The 23,738-nt window shown below is 24.7% G+C and overlaps 1 protein-coding gene across 1 annotated transcript; it reads right to left on the bottom strand.

The window, feature by feature from the left end:
• Nucleotides 1–848: 848 nt before the first annotated feature.
• LOC145834184 (cyclic AMP-responsive element-binding protein-like) lies at nt 849–23,738 on the bottom strand. The gene is made up of 8 exons (XM_082941557.1): nt 23,602–23,738; nt 18,261–18,364; nt 11,248–11,493; nt 11,143–11,189; nt 8,879–9,051; nt 8,272–8,376; nt 3,573–3,711; nt 849–1,855 (listed from the first exon to the last, which is right to left on the bottom strand). Exons 2-8 carry the CDS (start codon nt 18,333–18,335, stop codon nt 1,708–1,710), a joined length of 933 nt encoding a protein of 310 aa, XP_082797683.1. The 5' UTR covers nt 18,336–18,364; nt 23,602–23,738; the 3' UTR covers nt 849–1,707.

Below are 23,738 nucleotides of genomic sequence, written 5' to 3' on the forward strand. Positions count from 1 at the left end.
CATGTAATTTGAATCAGTGTACTTAATATAAATTTTGCTTGTTTTTTACAAACTGGTTCTAACTACGTTTTTCGCAGATAGATCTTCAGAGCAGTTTTTGAAATGTAAGTGTTCGAACTTTTAGTTAAGAAGGTTTCACATAGTAGTTTCAAATTAAAATCGGTTAAGTAAAAATTTTGGTATTATAACCATACTTATACTCCAAATCTTAGCCTACCGTCAAATTTTTACTTTACTAACTGGCTTTTGATTTACATCCAAAGTTATAACGCAGGGGTCGGCCAACTGCGACCCGCGAGGTGTAAATCTGCGGCCCGCGAGCATGTTTTTTATTTAAATGGAATGCGGCCCGCGAGCATGTTTTTTATTTAAATGGAATACGGCCCGCGAAAAAAAAAGCTGCAGCCCGCGTGCATGTACATTTGGCCCGCTAAACAAAAATTGATTTTTTTTAATGACTTTTCTTAAAAAAAAAATAGTATTTTAATTAGCTTAGTTTATATTTTCCTGGATATCATTTAAAAACCATTTATTATCTTCACCGCTTAAGCTTAAATATGTGAAAAAGGCAGATAATAGTTCTAGCAGTTTTTCTTTAAAGTTTAGATTTTGCTTTTCCTTTCAAAAAACTTTTAAATAGCCAATTTAACAGTTTTTGTATTTATTTATATATTTATATATTATTGTTTATTTACAATTTCAATGCATATTTATACACCTATTATACTTAATTAGTAAATATTTAATAACATAATAAAAAACATTTCTACTTAACTTATTTCACAAAAAATTTATATATCTAAAAATTTTATTTATTAGTACCATGTAATTGTAATTCTGTTTTGGATGTTTATAATATTAAGCATGAATCAAAAATTAAGGATTTAACACAAATTAAACTAGACTATATAATTAATAAATACAACTGGATAAAGACTATGAGTACTTACATTTATTTATCTACAACACAAGCAAAACATTTTCTAGGCAGTTGACTATCTGACTAAACGCCTAACAGCAAAAAAATATCCTGGTTCACTTTAAATTTAGTTTAATAATTCTCAGATTCGGGCAAGTACAAAATATTATTATTTAGGAGTATTATTAATTTATAAAAGACATCATGACCTTAATAAACAAATAAAGTTTTCTAAACCGAAAATATAAAAGTTCCAATAAAATAACAAGCGTATTGAGATAATCACTGAAGTAGCCATCGCATGTGCTTGGCTCTTAAAACAAGGATTATATCTATTTCAAATATTACAAAAAAAAGTCGACACAAGTTTCGAGAAAAAATCAAGGCCAGATGAGCAAACTTCTGTGTTCAAGTAAATAAATCAAAATCACAAAAACTTTTTAATCAATAATTTTATTAAAAAGCTCTATTTAATTGAATGACTTTACTTCTTCACAGTTTATTTAATAAAAGTATTCTTTTGTTGGTCATGGCCGTTTAAAGATTTCTTTAATAAATTTCAGAATACAACTGAAGAAAATTTAAACGAACAAAAAATGGAACGAATAAAAGAAAAACTAAATCATCAAGAATTATTCTTCATATAAATAAACAGCAAATTTTGTTCTTGTTGTTTTTTTTTCAGTACTTTAATTTGTAGGGAATAGTTTTAGTTAAACACAACAACTTTGTTACACATATGAAAACAACTAATTAATAAATCAAAAGAGCGATATAGATTAAACGGTTCAGTCTACTTTGTTGTGAACATAAAGTTCTTTGAGAGTTTTCAGCTCGTCTATAAGCTGCTTGTTTTGATTTTCTAGTACAGCAACCCGAGTTTCCAGGCATTTTACATATTCTTTTTTTCTCCTTCTACATTCTTTTGCTGCTTCACTATAATATTTTTAAACAAAGTTTACAAAATTTCCTTCAAACATTAATTACCAAAGAACTGACATACCAAGTTTTCTGTCAAAACAACTTAATAAATTTACATTACTTTACAATTTTTTGTACCATTAATCTTTTTTAAAATATCATCTAATATCCTAAAAATATATATTTGTTAAATCAATATTAGGACATTAACTTTGGTAGGAATGCTTAGTCAAAGTGCGATATTGGCTTGTTTAAAGACAGTTCTTAAAATTTAGACTTAATTATTTTTCTTTTAAATTAGTTGGTATTTAAAGATAAACAAGTATTCAAATGACCTTGTAGATTTTTTGTAACATTTTTTAGATAAGAATTTCAAATATGCATGCATACACAACATAGCAAATCTTATATTATTCTTAAAAGTACATGTTTCTAAATCATTATTGGATTTTTCAATTATTAAGAATTATCTTTAAAAGAGCAAATGTTGAGAATGGTGAATACTCGTTTATTTTTTTATGGTGTATTAATTTTTTTAATAACACTGAACAAACAACAGTAACAGTTCCAATCACTTAGGCAACTGTGCTAGCTTGATATCTAATAGAAACTTATGATATTTTGAGTATAATACTCAAAATATCTTATACCTTCACTAAAATCTCAAACTATGTTGAAAAATACTTTTATAAAAAACAAACAGTTTTCTTAAGTTTTATGACATAGTCAGTTTCATAAAATTTACAAATATAAATGTATAGAGAAGAAATCAATGTTGATTTTATTGGAATTAAAATATAACCAAAAAAATTTTCTCCATTTTTTATCAATTGGATTTAAACCGTGAGGAAATGTTTTTTTGAATAGTAAGAAAAATCCTTCAACAGAAAAAACTGTACAACATTATAAAAGAGTAACAAATTAATGTTATCTTTTTAAGGAATTTACATTTAAAAACTTGATTGGTTTTGTCTACTACAAGCCGAATCCGACTAGGATTTTTTTTACTCTTCCTGCATTCTCAAATTTTATGACATTTTTTACCTAACTTGATGTATTGCTTAAATATATGGACACTATACAAGTTTTTAACACAGTTTTAAGTTGTATAGGAGTTGAGAAATATAAATAGCCTGATTAATAAACAGAGTTGCTCAAGGTTTTTAGAATACTTATTTTTTTATTTTATGAACTTCTTCCGGTTTTTAAAAGTACAAGTTTATTGTCCATTTTTAGTACAAAAAGAAATTTAAGCTACAAAATTGTCTAAAATAGTATAATAATACTGAAAAGAAACTTTAATGCTACTTATAAAGTGTTTTATAGTAGATAAAATTCAAATTAACACAAAAAACTGTATATGATAGATATTTTGTATTTAACCAAAATTACATTATTTTTCATGTAAAAACTGGTTAAAATTCCAATTTTTTTAATGATTTCTGTTCGAAATTCTAGATTTTTTGGCAAACCTGAATAAACTAAAGTGTTTTTGATGAATGATAGCACCTCTTTTTTCATTGTATAAGTTAATGACTTTTCAAAAAAATTATGAGCTCGAGTAAATTAAAATCAACTAGAATATACCCAGAGTTTTCTTATACAAATTTAATTAAGCAGAGAAGAAAAAACTTAAAACTGGCAGTTATTTTTATCAAGATCGAGTGCATTTAGATTAAAACATAAGAAACATTAGACTTTATCAAATTTAACGGAAAAATTAAAAACCTACCGGTTTTTCATTAAACGGAGTTCTCTTTTCCTAGATGCTTCTTCAGCCATTTGTTGAGGAGATTGCATAGCAGCACCGCTCATAACTACACTCGATGTGTTCGGATTTCTTATTTGGTACATTTGATTTGAACCAGAATCTTTAAAAAATATTTTTTAAATAGTTTAATATTTAAGTACCAAGTAGTAAGAAAATATTATTTCTTAAACTGAAGAAAAACTTCCATCGTAAGTTTTACTGATTTATTTACTGTACTATGTTAATTTTAGAATTTTAAATTTCTAAATAACAAATATTTTACTTAAAACGTAGCTTTGCTGTTTGACATGTGATTTACTAAACTTCAGAATTTTGTTATTTAGTTAATATAACACCTAGAACTAATTTTTTTTAAAGTCTCAATTGCAGAAGAAGGAGAAGAACTGGATATTTTAGATATCTTATATAAAATAAATAGCTCTGAAACAAACGGATTTAAAACAGTAAATCACACTTAACCCACAGCAAAATCAGCAACATTTTTACATAGCAATTTTTACCACCCAACACATGTTTTTAGAGGGATAACTTTATCAGAAGCTAATAGACTAAAAAACTAAATGAAAAAACAGAAGATTATTAAAATGCACTAATAAACTTAAAAATCAAATGTGGTAGATCAAGTTTTGGTAAAAAATTAATAAATAATACATTTAATAAATTAGATGAAGTATGTAATAAAGATCCTAAAACAAACAATAAAAAACAATAAGAACAAAGTGAAAAAGTGACTTTGGCAACCAGCTTTAAACAATTTATAAACTTTAGCAAAAATGAACAATGTAATAATAGAGAATTATACTGATTAACTTATAAGAAACCAAAAACCCAGAGAAATATATTAATAAACAAAAATAATTTTACAAAAAAAGAAAACAACAAAACAGCTGAATGTGGAAAGTGTGTTTTATGAGGAAATTTTTGAAACTATAATAAAAGTATGATAAGTAATAATAAAACAATACAAATATGAAAATTAAATAACATTTAAATTGCAAAAATTATGGAATACATGCAGCTACATGCAAAACATAAGCAAAAACAACATATGCAGAAATTTATACATTAGACAAACTATGAACAGTTTTACTAAGAGGTGGAATGCCCACAGAAACATTTTCTTTTCACAAGATCTTTTCGAAGAGTTTGTAAAAGACTGAGACAGTGTTTTTTTTGATGGTTCTAAGCATTCTTTATTTTTGTTTAGAACTAATTTTTGTGTCACTTTTTTTAAATTTTTTTACAACAAAAACACCATTAAAAAATATTTATTCCACATTTAAAGGATAAAGATGAATAGTTAATTTACATGCATAACAATTGAAAACCACTCGTGATTAAACTGATAAATTTTGAAAAACACAGCAAAACATAAAAGGCTTACTTATAACAAAATAAACAAACAGGCTCTGTACGCAATATTATGCATTTTTAGCCTAAAATGCTCTAATTTAGACTAAGATCTTCGCTAAACATTGTATGCTCCTGGTTAGGCAGTGGTCTTCACGGCAATTGAATATTGTGAACACTAAACTAGAATAAAACAATTATGTGTAACCTAAGCTCAAAACTTTCCAAAAGTGTAGTATCTATTTACAAAATGTAATATCTAGTGTAAGTTTCGAAACATCCCTCAAATATACCTGAGACCTTTTTTGCTCTTGATTAGAAACTTAAGAATATCTATTGTAAGTTTAAAAGTAGATTTCGTGCACCCCTACATGAATTTGATGCAAGTTTTTTGTTTGTTACACCGTGAAGACCACAGATCTAGTGTAACTTTCAAAAATTTTCTAGAATATCTTTGTTAAGTGCAAAAACTACCCTCAATCACACCTATGACCTTTTTTTTTGCTCTTCATCATGAACTCCAAAATATCTCAAGTAAATTTTAAAAATTTTCTAGAGTATTTAGTGTAGTTGTAAGATTCAAAATAAACTTCGTGCACACTAGTGCGCAATGTGTATGGGTGCACCTTGTGAAGACCACTGCTATAAATAATAGGAATTTTTAATAACATATTTTTTTTTTGATGCGGCACTGATTTATTCTGACGCTTACGAACACATGTATTAGGATATTTGTAAAATGTCGACAAATCTTCTACCCTGATTTTCAACTGATTAATATATACATATGTATTAGTTTATATACCATAGAATATGTTACATTTTTTAAATATCACTAAGATAAGTTAGTAATTTTAAAATATCCCAAAAACTTATTTAATAATCTGTTTTATATGTTTACTGAAAATAATATTTGATGTTTCATACCATTTTCAAAATTACTATGTTCATTTTACAGGTAAACTAAAAAAAAGAATTATAACTTACACAGTTATACTTCGCATGCAACTCAAACAAAAAACTCAATAAAAACATTAGTATATGTTTGGTTAAAAAAGCTTGTATGATATGGAGATTAATTAGTAGAAATAGTTTTGTAAATTAAGCAAATAAAATTTTTGTTCAAAAAACATACTTAATAAAGAAAAAACAAAACAAATATTGCTTATATTTTACTTCTGCAGTAATAATATTATATTATTTTCAATATTTTTGTTTTTTATAACTTTCTAGTATATAAACTGTTCTTTGTGATTTTGTTATCTTTAATACTTAGTAAATATTAAAAAAACTATATGTAAGAAAATCTACAAAGCTTTAACTTTAACTAATTATTTTTACTTGAAGTACTTTTAAAACCATGCTCAGTAAGCAAGTAAAATAATCCGATTTTTTGACGTCTAACTTTTTTGTTTTTATTTATTTATAAGGCTACCTAAGGTTCTATTTTTAATTCCGGGTTTTCAAAATTTCTCCCTTAGTTTTTTTAAATACTTTTTTCGTTGTTTTTTTAGTATAAAATTGAATTTAAGGTAAAAAACTGTGTTAAATAGAATAAAAATATTTAAATACTTTTAAAATAAGACATAGGATTTCATTTTGTTTTTTATTGAAAGCTTAAGTTTAGATAATAAAAGGTTATATTATTTTAAATTAAAATATTATTATGTTTTTATATTTTCTTTCTAAATTAAGTTAAACATTGCCTTAATTATATCCATCAAAATATTAATTATTTTTGTGCTGTGTTTTTTACAGGGTGAAATAGTATTTCTTTAATTTATGAACTTTTAAGATCTCAAAATTTAAGGCCGTAGAGATGAGTACAATTTACTTTTTACAAGTTGATCTCATTTTAAAGTTAGCTAGCAGTTGCTTTTTACTGTTTTTTATTTTATTTAGATTTCGAGATACAAGGGTAAAAAGCGGGGGATTCAATAGGTTCTTTATAAAAGAATAAACTATAAGTCAAAAAAGACAATTTTCTTTGTTCTTTTTAACATTTTTTAACTAATTGTTCTCAAATTTTCATAACTAATATTCAGAAAATATAACCTAATAATATTAAATCATTTTGTAGATTTTTTTTACTTATTAGATTTTTTTATATGTTAATGCAAATAAATGTTTATTTTCTTATTTCATAAAATTCATTACAATACACTTCTTTGTATAATGCAACGAGCAATTCCTGAAAAAATGAGGCTTAAGAATTGAAGAGCATATACTTTTAGTGTTTTTTTAATTCAAATAAAATCAGGAATGAAAAATTTGTTTCTTTACATTTGTAGCGGAAACTCTTTGCTAAACTTACTATATCTCAAAAGTTAATTATTTTTTAATGTTCTTCGAAAACTATTCTATAGTATATAATTTGAGATTTCAAGTAGGGGTCAAAATGTTAATTTTTGTACGAAAAAATATTGAACCTTATATGGCCTTGATATTCTACTCTATAATGCTTTTCTCTAGAGACAACACCAAAAATAAAAAGTAAATCTCAACCTTTTGTATAAATAAACTCCAAAAATTTGCTATAAACAAACTATTAAGTACATAGTTTTTACAAGTTGATCTTATTTGATAGAATTCTATTTTAGCTATTAGTCACTTATAGCTGCTTAACAAAATTCACAGTATTTTTTGAGATATAGACAATCAAAGTAGATGAGTTCAATATATTCCTATGAAAGGTTTAAACTTAAAAATAAAAAATAGACCATAGCGCTAAAAATCTATCGTCTACTTTATTCTTTAACCGATCTTCTACAAAATTTTACAATAAGTGCATTACTAATAATTAAATAATTTCTTTTTTTTTTTTAGGAAAATACTTTTTAAAATACCTTTTTATGTTTATTTATCTTTTTTGTTTTCAATGATTTAAAGTTTCTTGAATACAAAATCTTTAAAACTATTTTAGGAATATATCTAGATAATTAAAGGTCAATTTCTTAAAGAATGAAGGAGAAAAAATATTTTCAGTGAAAGAGTTGTTTTTTTTTTGTCTTTTTAGTTTGGCCTTAGTTTAATTAAGAAACCTATCGGAATTACTATTTTTGATTCCTTTAAACCTTACTTTTAAAAACTACTCAAGAATTTTTTTAAGGTAAAAAGAAACTGTTAGCTTAACTACAAATCTGCAAAATAAAACCAGTTTTAAAAAAAAAACTGCTTCATCTCTCCTCTTGTATGTTCTAAAAAATTAGAAACTTTATACCCAGCTTTCTTATACTTATCTACGCTGTTTTTATTGAAAAACCATATATGCTTAATTATATTGTTATAGTATAATACAATAATAGCTTACCATGAAGAACGACTTGATTTCCAGGCAACCACATACTGCCTTCTTGAGGTACTAAAGTCGTTTGTCCTAATGCATTTGCCATTGAAAATGTTTGTAAACCAGCAACTGAAAACGTTGCTAATTTTTAGTATATTAGCGTTAAGAAAAAAAACTCAAAACTGAAAAACCAAAAAATATTTAAAAGTATTTTCTACCGGAACCAAACACGGGATACGGCCGTAAATTGCTAAGATCTGGATCAAACCAAAATTTTATTAAAAAAAAAAAACATTTTTATCTGATCCGGACTCGATCAATATTTGATAGAATTTTATAAACTATATTTCTGTCAATGAGCTCCTTAGTATATATATAAATTTTACTCAAAAAGAAAAAAAAAATATATTTGATTATGGTTTATTTATAATTTTTTAGTTTATTGAGTGAAATATGTTAATAAAACAAATTATATAAAATATATATATTAATATAGAAAACCTTATTACTAATTACGTCTTTATAAATGACAGTCATAATCTAAAGTAAAAAACTATAAACACATGTTTACCTGTTTATAAATCACTACGTTGAAATAGAAATTATTTTTTAAATATATTAAAGAACTTACTAGTGCCGCTTCCAGTCTGATAGCTGATAGCAGTAGGCGGCTGCATTGAAGTGATACCCTGGCTTGCTGATTCACTTTCAGAACTTTCACTTGATTTGCTTCCTCCACTCGGCTCATCTTTCACGCTCTCTGACCTCTGATCAGGTGGTCCAGAGAGTTCGTTAAGTATCTTCCTGTAAGCATTATCAAATGTAACTAGCTTCTAGTTGTTGTTCAGATATAACAGTTTTAAGTTATATACAAGTAACTTATACATAATAACTAGAACTTTTGTTTTATTACAAATATACTTTTTATTTTATCTGAACTGAGTAGCTTTAGAAATATATAAACTCAGCAAACAAGATAACTTAAGAAGAAAAAATTCGATTTTTTTTTAATGAACTTGTAACATAATTCAAGTCAAGCATAGTATTTCAAAAACGTAAATAATGACGATCTTGACGTCGCAATGCAAAAGCATGTGCATCACGTTTCTGTTGATTCTAAACAAGCAGCTCAAACTTAACTCAAAACAAAAATCTAAATCTTAATGATGTCTAACTTTACAAGTATTATATTAAAATAAAAGCTCACCATCTGTAACTTGGGTCGTGCTCGTGTGCAGTGTAATACGGATTGTGGCCGTACAATTCCATGTTAATTGCTAAAAACTTATGCTAAATACATAAAACTCTGTAAAAAACTGATTTGCTTTAAACTCGACTAATTTTGTTTTAAAGCAGTTTAAAAAAAAGTTTGAAAAATAAACAGTTTTAAGTAAAACTTTGATAAAGTTTATGCGTCATGCAAGAAATAAATACAAGCGTGACATAGCAGTTAGCCAATTAATACGCGTGTTTACATCATGTCAATTTGAGAAAGGAAATGACGTGTGAAAACAAAGCTTGGTAAAACTATTATTCACTTGTTAAAAGTTGCCATGTTTCTATTATTTTTTTTAAATATTAGACAATTTCAACTAACAACTATCATCCATATACTTAGCTAAAACAATTAATTCTATGTCTATTTACACTCATATTTACAGTCAAGTATTTCTAAAACCTTATCATTTTTTCTACAAAAATTTAGCTATATAAATTGTCTACTAAATAAACTAATTATGTCATAATTACTAGAGCTAGTGTACTATGACTAATAAGATAAAAAAATTCAGCTTTAAAAATATAATCGAATTAAGTAACTTGTTTGGTTTAAATTAAAAGTTTATGACAATATTTTATAATACTCAAAAAGGACGAAACTTCAATCAACTTAGACTAAACTATTAATATGTAATACCTTCATAAACATCAATCTTTACAAAACTAAATGATATTTTAAAAATTAACAAAAAGTCAGTTTAGTTTTTTAAATTTTGGCAGCAGCTATTTTAAATTAAAATTTTAAAAATAACTTGTATTAAAAATCTTCTAGGTAAAACCAAACACTTTTTTGACCTGTTATATTTTGTTACTTTTATAAACACAGTAAATAAAACTAATGATATCTTTACAAATTACTACACTCTTTTAATTGTCAACTTCTGCATGTAGTGTATAGTTTCAAAAGAATATCTGTAACTCAGGTACTCTAAATTTAATGTTTCCTATCAATCTGTTACTAGTTTCTTATCCTAAAATAAACAATTGATAGATTCTGACATTTTTAAAATATTTAACTAGAATCAAATTGGTAAAATACAAAAACAATACTTTTAGTATAACTTTAGTACAATCAATTAATACTTTTAATTAAACTGTACAAAAAAGCTTACAGTTTATATAACATTTAGAATATAAATAACTATGGTAAAAAAATTGCTTTTAATTAAAAAATCTTTTGACAGTATTTAAGATAAAAAGTTGAAAAAAGAACGAGCACAAAAACAAGTATTAAGAAATTATTTAATTTCATCAAATTTAAACTGTATCAAAATTTAAGAATAATAAACATCAAAAAGTTTATACAGACTCATAACTATTCTAAAACTTTGTCAAATAGCTGATAAAACTAAAAAGTACATTATAATATAAACAAATAACCTTTTATATCAAATAATCAGATATATACTTGTTTTATTTTTCTAACTTCAATTAACACTCATTATAACTAAAATTGCTTTTAAAAATAAAAAAGTCTTCAAACTATGCCAAGTATAAAAAGGCGTTTCCGTTTTACAAGGAAGTGCGTTATTTTTTAGTTAAAGCTTTACATATAATATTTTTTTAAATGAAACACACGCTTTATTTTACAGCTTAAAATAAACAAGTTTTTTTTACCTGTATGAAGGCCTCCGGGACAAAATTTCTCTTCGTTTAGCTGGATCCTAAAAAATATAAAAATCATAAAAATGTATTAAGTTAAACTATTAATTATATAAAAACCTGTGCGTTTGCAGGATTTTGTTGTTGCTGCTGGTTTTGATGTTGCTGCACGGGCTCATACATTTGACCTCGAACTGATTCCATTCCAGGATTTGAAGCTTGCTGTTTCATTCTATCAGTTTGATCCTGTTGACTTTGCTGCCTTTGCTGCTGATTGGTCGATATCAGTTGTGGGTTTTGTTGATTTTGCATTTGATTATTCATTGACATCGACATGCTGACCATCTGAGATTCTGTGCTGCCAGACTAAAAAAATAAAGTCAGTTATTTTATCTTATGAATAAAAAAATTTCAACTCACCCATTCTTCAATGTGTGGTAATATACTCATCATACTTATAAACTTAACTAGAAACTAACAAATATCTATTTAGATAAAACAAACTCTGAATTTGTTTTTATACACTTGTAAAATATACTACTTATAAATTAATGTTCTCCCTATAGAACATGAATAAAAACAAACTGCATATATTAAGGTATACTCTATTAAGTGAATAGCAACATGTAGTGGTTAAAATTTGTTGATAGCAATATCTTAATACAAGCTTAGAAATTCTCATTCAATTCAACTTAAGTAAGTTTACATTGAAACTGAACTGTTCTTTCTAAATTCAGTCTTAAACTAAAAACGTTGCAATTGTATTTACTTTAGAAAACTTATGTTAAACACATATTAATATCGTGTTTGTATCTATAGCTATATGGTTATAGAAAATAGGTACCCAAAGGAAGGCGCAAACCGAAAATTCAAAAAAAATCATTTTGTTAAAAATCTATTTTTTCCTTCATTTTTAACCAATATTCTTAAAAATTTCACAAAAAGTTTATTACTAAAATTGTATACAAATTTTGCACGCATTTTTTTTTTGATGTATCCACATTAATTTTTATAGAATCTGTAGAGCTGTTCAAATGTTATGGGTAGCGAAACACTGTCATTTTTATAAGACATTGAAGTACAAAAACAGTGGTTTTGATATTCCAACGAGTTTTGCTTGTTTGAATCTTAAGGATTTAAAGGATCTATAGAAAAAGTCTAAAAGTTTTTTTTACAAAAAAATAACATTGACTTTTATGTAAAACCTTTAAACTACAAGCAAGTTGTTAATGATACTCAAAATTTTATTTAATTTTTGAGATACTGTAATTTTTGTAAAAGTATGGACCGCAAAGTTTTTAAGGCCAAAATTCTTGAAAAATTAAAAATTAACCAAAAATTTATCTTCTCTTTCAATTTTTTGAACTATAGACCTCAAACTTTCAGAAAACATTCCTTTTATAGTTCAAAAGACTTTCAATGTTAAGATTTTTAAAATATTTAAAATAAAAAAAAGATGTTTTTTAATTATACTTTATTTTTTACAATTTAAAAAAAAAACTGCATAAAATCGGTTTAAATTTCAGATTAGTAATGGACTTTGTATGAAAATTTGAAGAAAATTGGTAAAAATGGAGAAGATAGATTTTTAGCAAAATAGTCTCTTTTTGCATTTTTGGCTTGGTACCTATTGAGCTCACTGACTTTGAAAGCTCATACCTCAAAAATACTTTGAATTTTTTTAAGCAGTTAAAAATGTCTGATAGCTCAAACAAAACTCCAAAAACAAGATAAAATTGTAAAAATCAAGGTGGACCCATCTATGGCCTTAACACAGTACAACGTTACATATATATATATATATATATATACAGATATTTATAATACAAAAAAAATAACTAATTTTCGTATTGTTTATTAAGTTTCAACGTGTAACACGTTTCATCAAACAGTATAAAAAAATTACAAACATTTTTAAGAATCACAAAAAAACACATTATGACGTTTTAAATAATCTTAGGCGGCCTGTACTGTATATGAAGGTAGAATAGTAGTTTCTGGTGGATACAATAATCTTGATCAATTATTATACACTGTTGAGGAAGATGATTATGTAGCTGATACTTGGACAAATATGCCTAGTAGGATTGAATGATATGATACGGTGATACGGTTTTCACAAAACAGTGATATATGATATAATGTAAATATATATATATGTATGAACTATATGAGTACTTGAGTAGTTATACTATTTCAAACTCTGTCAAACTATGTAAATAATTCAAGGCATAAGGAGTAAGAGGTTTTATTTTAAAAATTTCAATTGGCTCTTATATTAAAGCTTAAACTATAAGTCAGTTTTTATACAACACATATTATAATTATTTTTTGAAGAACAATCAAGTTTGTGAAAATTTTCTGATTCAAACGTATGGACCGCAATTTTTTCATTATTAATTTACTTAAAAACTTCTAAATTAACTAAAAATATATTTACTTGTTCATTTTACAAGCTACTGACGTCAAATTTTCAGAAAATATTTTTTGCATTACAAGAAAAAAATTATTGTAATAACTTGAAAATAATAAAAACTAAAAATTATGTGACTAAAAGAAGAAAAAAATCAATATTATTCTTATTTTTATTTTTCATACAACATGATTGCTTATTATTAAGTTAAGATTAAACTGAGAAAGTTTGAGAAAGATAACTAAAATTTGTAGGAGAACATATTTTAAATTAAATTGTCTTTTTTGTCTTATTAACTTTGCCCTTCCATAAGAAAACTATTTTACTCCTTATATTGTCATTTCATACCTCAACTACTAATCATCATTATTATAAGAAACAGTAAATGCAACTGTTAGCTAGCAAGTTTTTTTTTTTTAAATAAACAATTCAAAAAAAAGTTTCATCTAAAAACAATGCTTTTTTTTACTCTGATCTATTCTCTATCGCCTTAAAAACAATGAAAATTTCTAAACTGTAATTATATACAACTAAAATTAGTAGTAATTAAACATATACTGAAAATATTTTTTAAATACATAAATGTAAAGTTTTCCAAACCACATAATATCAATTAGCTGTAACATTATAAATTTATAACACAAAACTAAATTTTAAATATATGTATAAAACTATGTATTACTAAAGCTCTTATTAAATCCATTTATGTTTTTTAATATTTATTAAAAATCTTAGATACTTATAGTTCTACATGATTTATTTATTTACAATGAAATATAGCAACATAGTTATTATACTTAAACATTAGTTTAGTATAAAAATTAATAGAGTTCACATAATATTTAATAGTTGGGTTAAAGTGTGAGTTGTTAGAGAAACTGGTTTTTAATAAAAAACAAAGTTTAATGATATTAATAAACTTTTATTCTAATTTATTGTTATGTGTATAGTATCATAATAATTCATTTAAGGGCATAGGGGGGTTTACCTTGATTTTTACAAGTTGGTCTTACTTTATAGAGTTTTATCTGAGCTATCAGACATTTTTAACCGCTTGAAAAAACTCCAAGTATTTTTTGAGATATGAAAGATCAAGTCAGTGACCTCAATAGGTTCCTTATGGAAGGCGCAAACTAAAAACGCAAAAAAAAACCATTTCACTAAAAATCTATCTCCTCCTTCATTTTTGAACCAATCTTCTTCAAATTTTCACAGAAAGTGTATTATTAAATTTTAAAAAGATTGAATGCAGGAATTTTTTTAATTTTGAAAAATATAATTTTTATTAAAAAAAACAACCTTTTTTTTTTTATTTTTTTATCTAAAATTTTTATTTTTCTATATTTTTTAAATTCCAACACTCAAAGTCTTTTAAACTATAAAAGGAACGTTTCCTGAAAGTTTGAGGTCTCTAGCTCAAAAAATGAAGAAGATAGATTTTTAGTGATTTTTAAAATTTCTGAGAAAATTGACCCTGAAAAACTTTTGGTCCATACGTTTGTATCGGATTTTTTTTTTAATTACAATATTTCAAAAGTTAAATAAGATTTTTTAATTCTATAAAAACTGGCTTGTAGATTGTACTTCAAGCTTCATATAAGATCATATGTTATTTTTAGTGAAAAAAAAATGACGGACCCCCCCTATGCCCTTAATATAAGTTATATATATTATTAAAGGGTTGCTTCTCCTTGAGACAAAAAAAAAATCCCTAAGGCCAAAAACTATTTTGGGTGGCCTTATATTATGAGAAAATCTAAATATGTAACTGTTAATAAGAATTATAAGTCTATAAATACCAAAATGATAGCAAAAGGATTTAAAAAGTTAAAAACAAAAAATATTTAAAATCAAAAAAATTAGTTTGAGTTTATTTCAAAAAAAAAAAATTAGCCTGAGCTTTTGAAGAAAGTTCATACTAACCTGACTTATCCCGAGTAGTCTGAGTGTGTGTGGCAAACACTGTTTTTAGCATGAATAAAACTAATCAAATATGTATACCATGTAACATTTTGATTAAATTCTACCATAGTCAGTTCATTAAAACAGAAACTATTAAAGAAAACATTGGCAAAAGTCTACAAAGCTTAATGCCGTGAGACAAACTCAAGTAAAGGCCATATGAGGGGGGGTCCAACATTTTTTTTTACTAAAATTAACTTTGGCTTTTATATGAAAGCTTAAAGTACAAACTATAAGCCAGTTTTTATAGAATTCAAAAATATCATTTAACTTTTGAGATATTTAACTTTTTGTAAAAATTTTCAAATATAATTGTATTGACTGCAAATTTTTTGGGGTCAATTTTCTCGGAAATTTTAAAATTCACTAAAAACCTATCTCCTCCTTCATTTTTTGACCTAGAGACTTCAAATTTTCAGGAAATGTTCCTTTTAATATTTTGAAGAATCTGAATGTTGGAATTTATGAAATTTTGAAAAATAAAAATTTTATCCACAAAAAACTGAAAAAAGAGTAGTTTTTTGACAATATTTTTTTTTACTCAAAATTTAAAAAATTCCTACAATAGATCTCTTTGAAGTTTAATGATACACATTCTGTAAAAATTTGAGAAAGATTACTCAAAAAATGAAGGAGGAGATAGATTTTTAGTGAAATAGTCTTTTTTTGCATTTTTAGTTTTCGCCTTCCATAAGGAACCTATTGAACGCCCTTTCTTTGATCGCTTATATCTCAAAAGTTACTTTGAGTTTTTTTAAGCGGTTAAAAGTGTCTGATAGCTCAGATTAAATTCTACAAAATAAGATCAAGTTGTAAAAAACAAAGTGGACCCCCCCCCCTTATGGCCTTAATATGAAGGTTTGATCATACCAATTAGATCATCAGACCACAAGCCTTTGGTATATTGAGACCAAGGTTTTGGTTTTATTCAAACTTGTCAGTCAGCCGAATTTAGAAACTATTAAAAGAGCTTAATTTCTGATAATTTAAACATGATTTTTAAGTACAGCATAAGTCAAGATTTTGCAAAGTGGGCAATATTTTGGCTTATAGAATAAATATAGTGGCTATCAGGGACGTTCATTTATAAAGAGGTAAACAAGAAAACAAGTAATTAATCAGTATAAGGGCAATATCTAAAATTTGGGTGAAAATTATGAAAATGGGTTTATAAAAAAAAGTTTAGGAAACCTTTAGGTATAAGCTTTATAACTTTGTTTTAAGCCAGACTTAACAAAAGATTAAACAAATAAAAATGTTTTTAACAAGCTAATTTTCTAACCTTTTAGAAAAAAATAACTTGACATTTTGTCACAAAAAATGATTTTGATATTTTAAATTTATTAAGGGCTTAGAGGGGGTAAATCACTTTTTTCTTTGAAAATCAGTCTTTATTTTTACATCTACCAGTTACTTTTTACCACTTATTAAAATTTAAAGTAACTTTTGAGATATAAGCAATCAAAATTAGAGAGTACAATATGTTCTCATGTGAGGTGAAAACTAAAAAGGTAAAAATAGGCTACTTCAAAAAAATCTATCTCCTTCAATTTTTAAGCAATTGTTTTAAGACTAGTAATCTTTAGTAAATTTTGAAGAACTTAAAAGTAACAATTTATTTTAGTTTTTTTTTAAACAGATAAAAAATTATAGTAAACAATTTTTTTTGTGTTTATTTTCAAAAATGTTCTTCCTTCAAATTGTTTGTAATATTGAAAAGAACATTTCTTAAAAATTTGAAGTAAATTGCTTTAAAAACTAATGAGACATATTTTTAGTATTTTTTTTTAATTCAAAGAAAATTGGCATGGAAAATATTTGATTACATGTGGTTGTTTCGATTTTTTAAGAATACTGGTTATTTTTTGGAAGTTAATTGATTTATTTTATTCTATTAAATATATATACTCTAAGCTTCAAAATAATGGACAATGTCAATTTTTGTAAAAAAATGTTGCCCTCCCTTCCATGCCTTAATAATTACTTTTAAAATTTATAAAAAAACTCAATTACTTACTGATAGCATATGACATTTAAAATGTATTATACTAGAAAACTATTAATATTTTACTATTGCAGGGATTGGCAAACTGCTGCCCACGGGCCACATAAAGGGTAACAGTACATCCTGCAAGTATGTTTTATCATAAATAGGATGTAGCCCACAAAATATAAAATGCAACAAGTGAGTATGTAAATTTTAAAACATAAACAAAATATTCTAGGATCTGAAATGAAAAGCACAAAATGTACAATTTACAGGAGATTTGAAACTTAAATCAGATGTTCTGGGATTTGAAGTGAAAAAAGGTTTTAGTTATAGTTAAGGAGGATTTGAAAAATGGTGATGTTGTAACCAAAACTACCACCGTGGCCAGCAAACATTTTTATTTTCAAAATTTGACCTTCAACTTACAAATACCTGCCGACCCTATACTATTATAACTTTTTATTCTTATTCTAAATTTTAAGTTTTAATCTCAACGTCTTTTTCACTACTCTAATTTATTTATTTGTTAAAAACTTCAAACAATTTACAGTTTATCAACTATTTATTAATTTCAAGCTAAAACGTTATAATCTCAATAGTAAATAAAAATGCTCAAACAAATTAATCACTTAAGAAAAAATAATTATATGCAAATAAAGATATACTAAAAATAAAGTTTGCTTTCTTTAAATTAAAGATTATAAAAATATTTTTTTAAGAAAATAGCATGGAGCTAATAATTTATGACTAAATAAAAAGAAAACTAACAGTTTGCAGATGCATTTGGCTTGGTTGAACATTTCTATCATCAGCAACACTATTATCTGCTCTTATTGAATCCATATTTTGACTTAGAAATCTGTAGCTCCTTCCTGTTAAGTTTTTTTGAAAAATTAAAACTGATTAAACATTAGTCATTGAGTTTATAATTAATCTAAGCTATAAAATAAAATTTACTACACATGGATTACAAGACAATTAAAATTCTGAAATTTTAATTTTTTTATATTATGAACAAACTGTTCTTCAAAATGTACTTTATTCCAGGTTAAGAGAATAAACTTTGAATCTAACTTTAATGTTGACTTTGTTTAATAACTTAATGTTGTAATTTTTTAAACCCTCATTTTTGATAATGTTTTATATTAAATAAGTATATGTTTAAGTGTACATTTTAGAGTACAAATTTGTTTAACAATTAATAAGAAACACTTCACAATAACTCAGAACTATGAGAATTTGAATTGTAAGATTATGAAATAATATTTTTAAATGTTGAATAAAATCATCAGTTATTAAACAATATAGTTTATTAGAGGTAGGGGATATAAAAAATAAGTATAAACAGAATTTCTCAATGTAATTTTATCAAAAAATATTTGTAAGGCAAAAAAAATCATGTGTTATTTTTTAGGAGTAAATTAGTCAAAAAAAAAAATTAAGTAAACATTCTCTTTAATTTTACATTGCTTTCACATAAATAACTATTCAAAATATAAATTTAAGTGTTTGTTAACAAAAGATCCTAGTGAAACAAGTTCACTGGAATATATAATAAAAACAAATTATACAGTATCCTTCTTTTATTGTACCAACATATGTTACTGTATGTTAACGGATTAACACACTTCAACTGGGTTCTGTAAAAAAATAAACACTGTAAAGAAAAAGAATAGAAGCTAAGGTAGGTGTATACATGTGTTCATTAAAATAAAGATAATTTATAAAGATTTTTAGAGGTTAATTTTATAGAGTTTTTTCTAAGCTTCAAGATGCTTTTTATCATTTTTAAAAATTCGAATTATTTTTTGAGATATGACCAGTCAAGTCCGGCCGCATAATAGGTTCCCTATAGGAAGGGAAAACTAAAACAGCGGAAAAAGACTATTTGATTTAAAATCTATCTCCTCCTACATTTTTCAAGCAATCTTCTTCAAACTTTCACAGTCTAATCTTTATACAACAACAAAAAAACGTTACATTGGAATTTAAAAAAAATTTTGTAAAAATATATTTTTTGTGAAAACAAAAAAAAAATTTTTTATTTTTGTGATAAAAATTTTATTTTATCAAATTACTTAAATTCTAAAGTAACGTTTTTTCCTTTTATTATAAGGCACATTTCCTGAAAATTTGAAGAAGATTGCTTGAAAAATGAAGGAGGAGATAGATTTTTAGTGAATTTTTAAATTTCCAAGAAAATTGACCCCAAAAAATTTGCAGGCCATACGTTTATATTGGAAAATTTTTACAAAAAATTATCTCAAAAGTTAAATAATATTTTTCAATTCTATAAAAATTGGCTTGTAGTTTATACTTAAAGCTTTCATATAAAAGCCAAAATTAATTTTTATAAAAAAAAATGTTGGACCCCCTCCTATGGCCTTAATAATAGGTAAAATACTTAATGTTGAATCTGACTTAAACTTTACTTAATTTAGACTTAATAATTACAAATATTATATAGTTTTATAACAGTCGGATTTAACATTAAGTATTTTACCTATTATTAACCATTAACCTCTAAAAATCTGTATAAATTATTTTTATTTTAATGAACACATGTAAACACCTACCTCAGCTTCTATTCTTTTTCTTTAAGGTATTTATTTTTTTACAGAACCCATTTGAAGTGTGTTAATCTGTTAACACACAGAAACATATGTCGGTACAATAAAAGAAGGATAATGTATAATTTGTTTTTATTTCACCTGAATATTTAGTTTTATTTCTGATTAATTTACAAAACTAGGGCTTAAAACTATTTTATTAACTAACAACAACAACAACAACATTCATAGTTATTTAAAAAATGTCATACAACTGTTATTACTAATTTTCTTTCAATTAAAACCATTTTTATACTACTTTAATATTGTTGTTCTAAAATACTTGGTACAAAACTTAAACATAAAACTTATGTCTTAATCCTTAACTCACCTCACACAAAGTTTAACCAATCTAATATAAATACAAGGTTGCCAAAGGTTTTTTGATTTTTATTTCCAATATTTCTGAATTTCTTCCAGGCTTTTGCAAGTACAAGTTTATTAGTCAAATTTGAGTATAAAATTTATTTTAAGATAGAAAATTGTCTTAAATGGAATAGAAATATTAAAAACGAACTGTTATGCTACTTTAAATGTGTTTTAAGCAAAAAATTCTAAATAATACAAAAAAAATTGTGTTTGGTAGACTTTTTATTTTTATCTAAATTTCTTAATCTTACATGTAAAAATTGTTTAAAAATCTTAGATTTTTTAGTGATATATGCTCAAAATTCCAGGTTATTTTCAAAATTTCTCAAGTTACACATTTCTCCATATTTCTTTTTCCCTTAATTGTCAAATCTCCAAGTTTTCAGATTTCAAGCTTTTTTAATAAGTATTCTAAACTTAATAAAAATCAAGTTCTCTAATAAAAATTCTTATAAAACAACAAAATATTGCAACTTAATCAAATTATTCTCATTTAAAGTCTACAAAAAAACTGTCCTGAATTTTTTTTAATCTTAAAACTATCCTGAGATTATTATAAAAAACTATGCTGAGTCAGCCTGAGTTTAATCGAAAAAAAATTCAAAATATCCTGAGTCAACCTAAGATTTTCTATAAATTCAAATATCCTGAGTGTGTGGCAACCCTGTACTAAATATTTTTTCTAAAAGGTCTTAATTATGTTAATAATAGTTTTAATTTTTTTTTAATTAGTGTTAAAATGATTTAGTTTTTAAGACTCATGTATCAACATATTTACACAAACCAGATGTTTTTAAACGTCAAAAAAATTAATGTCTTACTTATGAAACTATCTATATTTTGTATAGGAAATTGACTACAATATATGGTGTACTATAAAATGTAATTTACAGTTAAAATTATAAATACTAAGACATCAGTTTCCATTATAAAAAACTACTTTAAGGTAATAAATAAATAATACATACCTGATTAGCATTTTTTAAGAACACAAGTTGAAATACAACAGTTCTTTTTTTAATTTACACTCTAAATGCTTTAAATATTTTTAGTTATTAGCTTTATTGTTTATAAAATTGTAATCAAAGCGGTAATTACTCATTATTTAATCTTAAATTAATAATAATTAAGTTAATAAAGATTTTTTATAGGTGAACTTTGATTTAGCTGCTTATTTTATTTTTCAAGACAAGTTAAACAACTAATAGAGTTTATTCAGAATCACAAAAATATTTTTTTTATACTAATTATAATTTTAAATTATACAAATGGCTTAAATTAATGTTGTAGAATAAAATTATTCAAATACTACTTCTAGTGGACTTCATAAAAAATTCTAAATGGTCAAAAATTTAAAAAATGGATTCTTTTTACATCATAGATAATTTTGATAAATTATCATTCAACTTTTAATTTAAAAAATTTAAAATTATACAGGTTTTTTAGATAAAGTCTTTAATCTATTATTCTATAATCATGAAAACCCTGAATTTATGAACAGCTTTATCTATATATCATAAAATCATGTCAAAAAAATTATATAATTTATCTTCAGTGCATCTCAATATTTTTTTTTTATTATTAGATGATTGGGACAACGAATATTTTTTAGAGATATCCTACTTAAGCAATATACTATTTAAGTTTATTAGAAGCTTAAAAATGAAACTAGTAGTTCAGATTTTGTTTTATGATTTTATTCCTATAGTATAAGCTTATAATAAATACTTGAAATAATAAAATAAACAACAGAATTGTGTAAAATTTATTTAATATGAATGAAGCAAAAGAAGATGAGTGTTTTATTTTTATTTTGATTAAATACAAAAGTTATTTTATTTTACTTTTTTTAAACAATAAAAGTAAATATAAAACTATTTTTCTTTCAAAATTTTAAAGTAAATGTATAACTATTAAAACTAGCAGCAGTTAAGTAAATAGCAGATTGCTATGAACTCAACCTTTGAAGATTAGAAAAACATATGTTATTATATTGAATTAAATTAGAGCTGAAGACTATTGTTTTTTTTTCCAAAAAAAAAATTACTACTAAAAAACTTTTAATGAAGTAAATTAAAACATGTCACAATTTAATTATTTCTTAATATTTTCCACAAATTTATTTTAGTAATAAAATTTAGTTAGGGATCATAAACTTACTTTATTAAGTTTAATTGTATTTGTTTTATAAACTAATGATTTAATAATCACAAGTCAATAACTTTATTACCTATGAAACACTTATTTTTAAGATTCTAAAATTTCAGATGGGCAACATATAGTTATAGAACAATATAAACTGAACATATTTATATATGGTGGATCAATGGGTTCTTAACTTAATTTAAAGAAGGTACTTTAGAAATGACTAATATGTTAGAAAATTATACATTTATTATATTTAATCAAGGTTTTTAAATTAATTATGCTAACAAAGCTAGTATTTAATACTGCAGATATAGACAAATAACAGTTGTATGTGCACATGAGTTTTATATAAAACTAATCTATCTTTTTTCTTTTTAAGTTTAAAAGTTTGTTCAAACTAATACCTTCAGGGTTGCCAAGTTTTTTTTTGAGAAATTTCTTCTAGGTTTTCTGATTCTTTTCCAGGTTTTTGAAAGTACATGTTTTTGGGTCTATCTTTAGTTTAAAGATAAGTTTAAAGTTAAAAACTTTGCTAAAAAGTATAAAAATTGAAAAAATACTGTAAAGCTACTTAAAATGTGTTTTTTAATAATAAAGTTTTGGATGATGACAATAAATTTTTAACTATATGGTAGATTTTTTGAGTCAAATTAAAATTTTACTATATAACATGTAATAACTGTTTAAATTTCAAGGTTTTTCAATGATTTTTGTTCAAAATTCCAGATCTTTTTTTTAATTTTTCAATTTTAGGTTTTTCCAGGATTCCAGGATTTTGGCAACCCTGTACCTAGCAATTTAAAAATTAACTTGTTTGAACCTAGGTGGTTTAATAATTCTTATTGCTTAACATATATAAAAAACAATCATAATATGAAATATTATTAACATAATAAACTTGTGTAATTTAAGTTTGTAACATTGATAATAAAATGACATTGCTTATATTAGAGACTAATGCATTGTTTAGATGCCATACTTACCTTGTTTTGAAGTGTAGCTTCCAATGGACACGAAATTGCTACGTAAGAGCGCGTCAAATGACACAAATCACGTCACCACAGAAAAAAACAAAAGTCGTCATGCACTATGACTTTAAGGAACTTTTTTCTTTTTTTTT

Source organism: Thalia democratica, chromosome 4 (genome assembly GCF_965202585.1).
Source record: "Thalia democratica chromosome 4, ktThaDemo2.hap1.1, whole genome shotgun sequence".
NCBI classification, from domain to species: Eukaryota; Metazoa; Chordata; class Thaliacea; order Salpida; family Salpidae; genus Thalia; species Thalia democratica.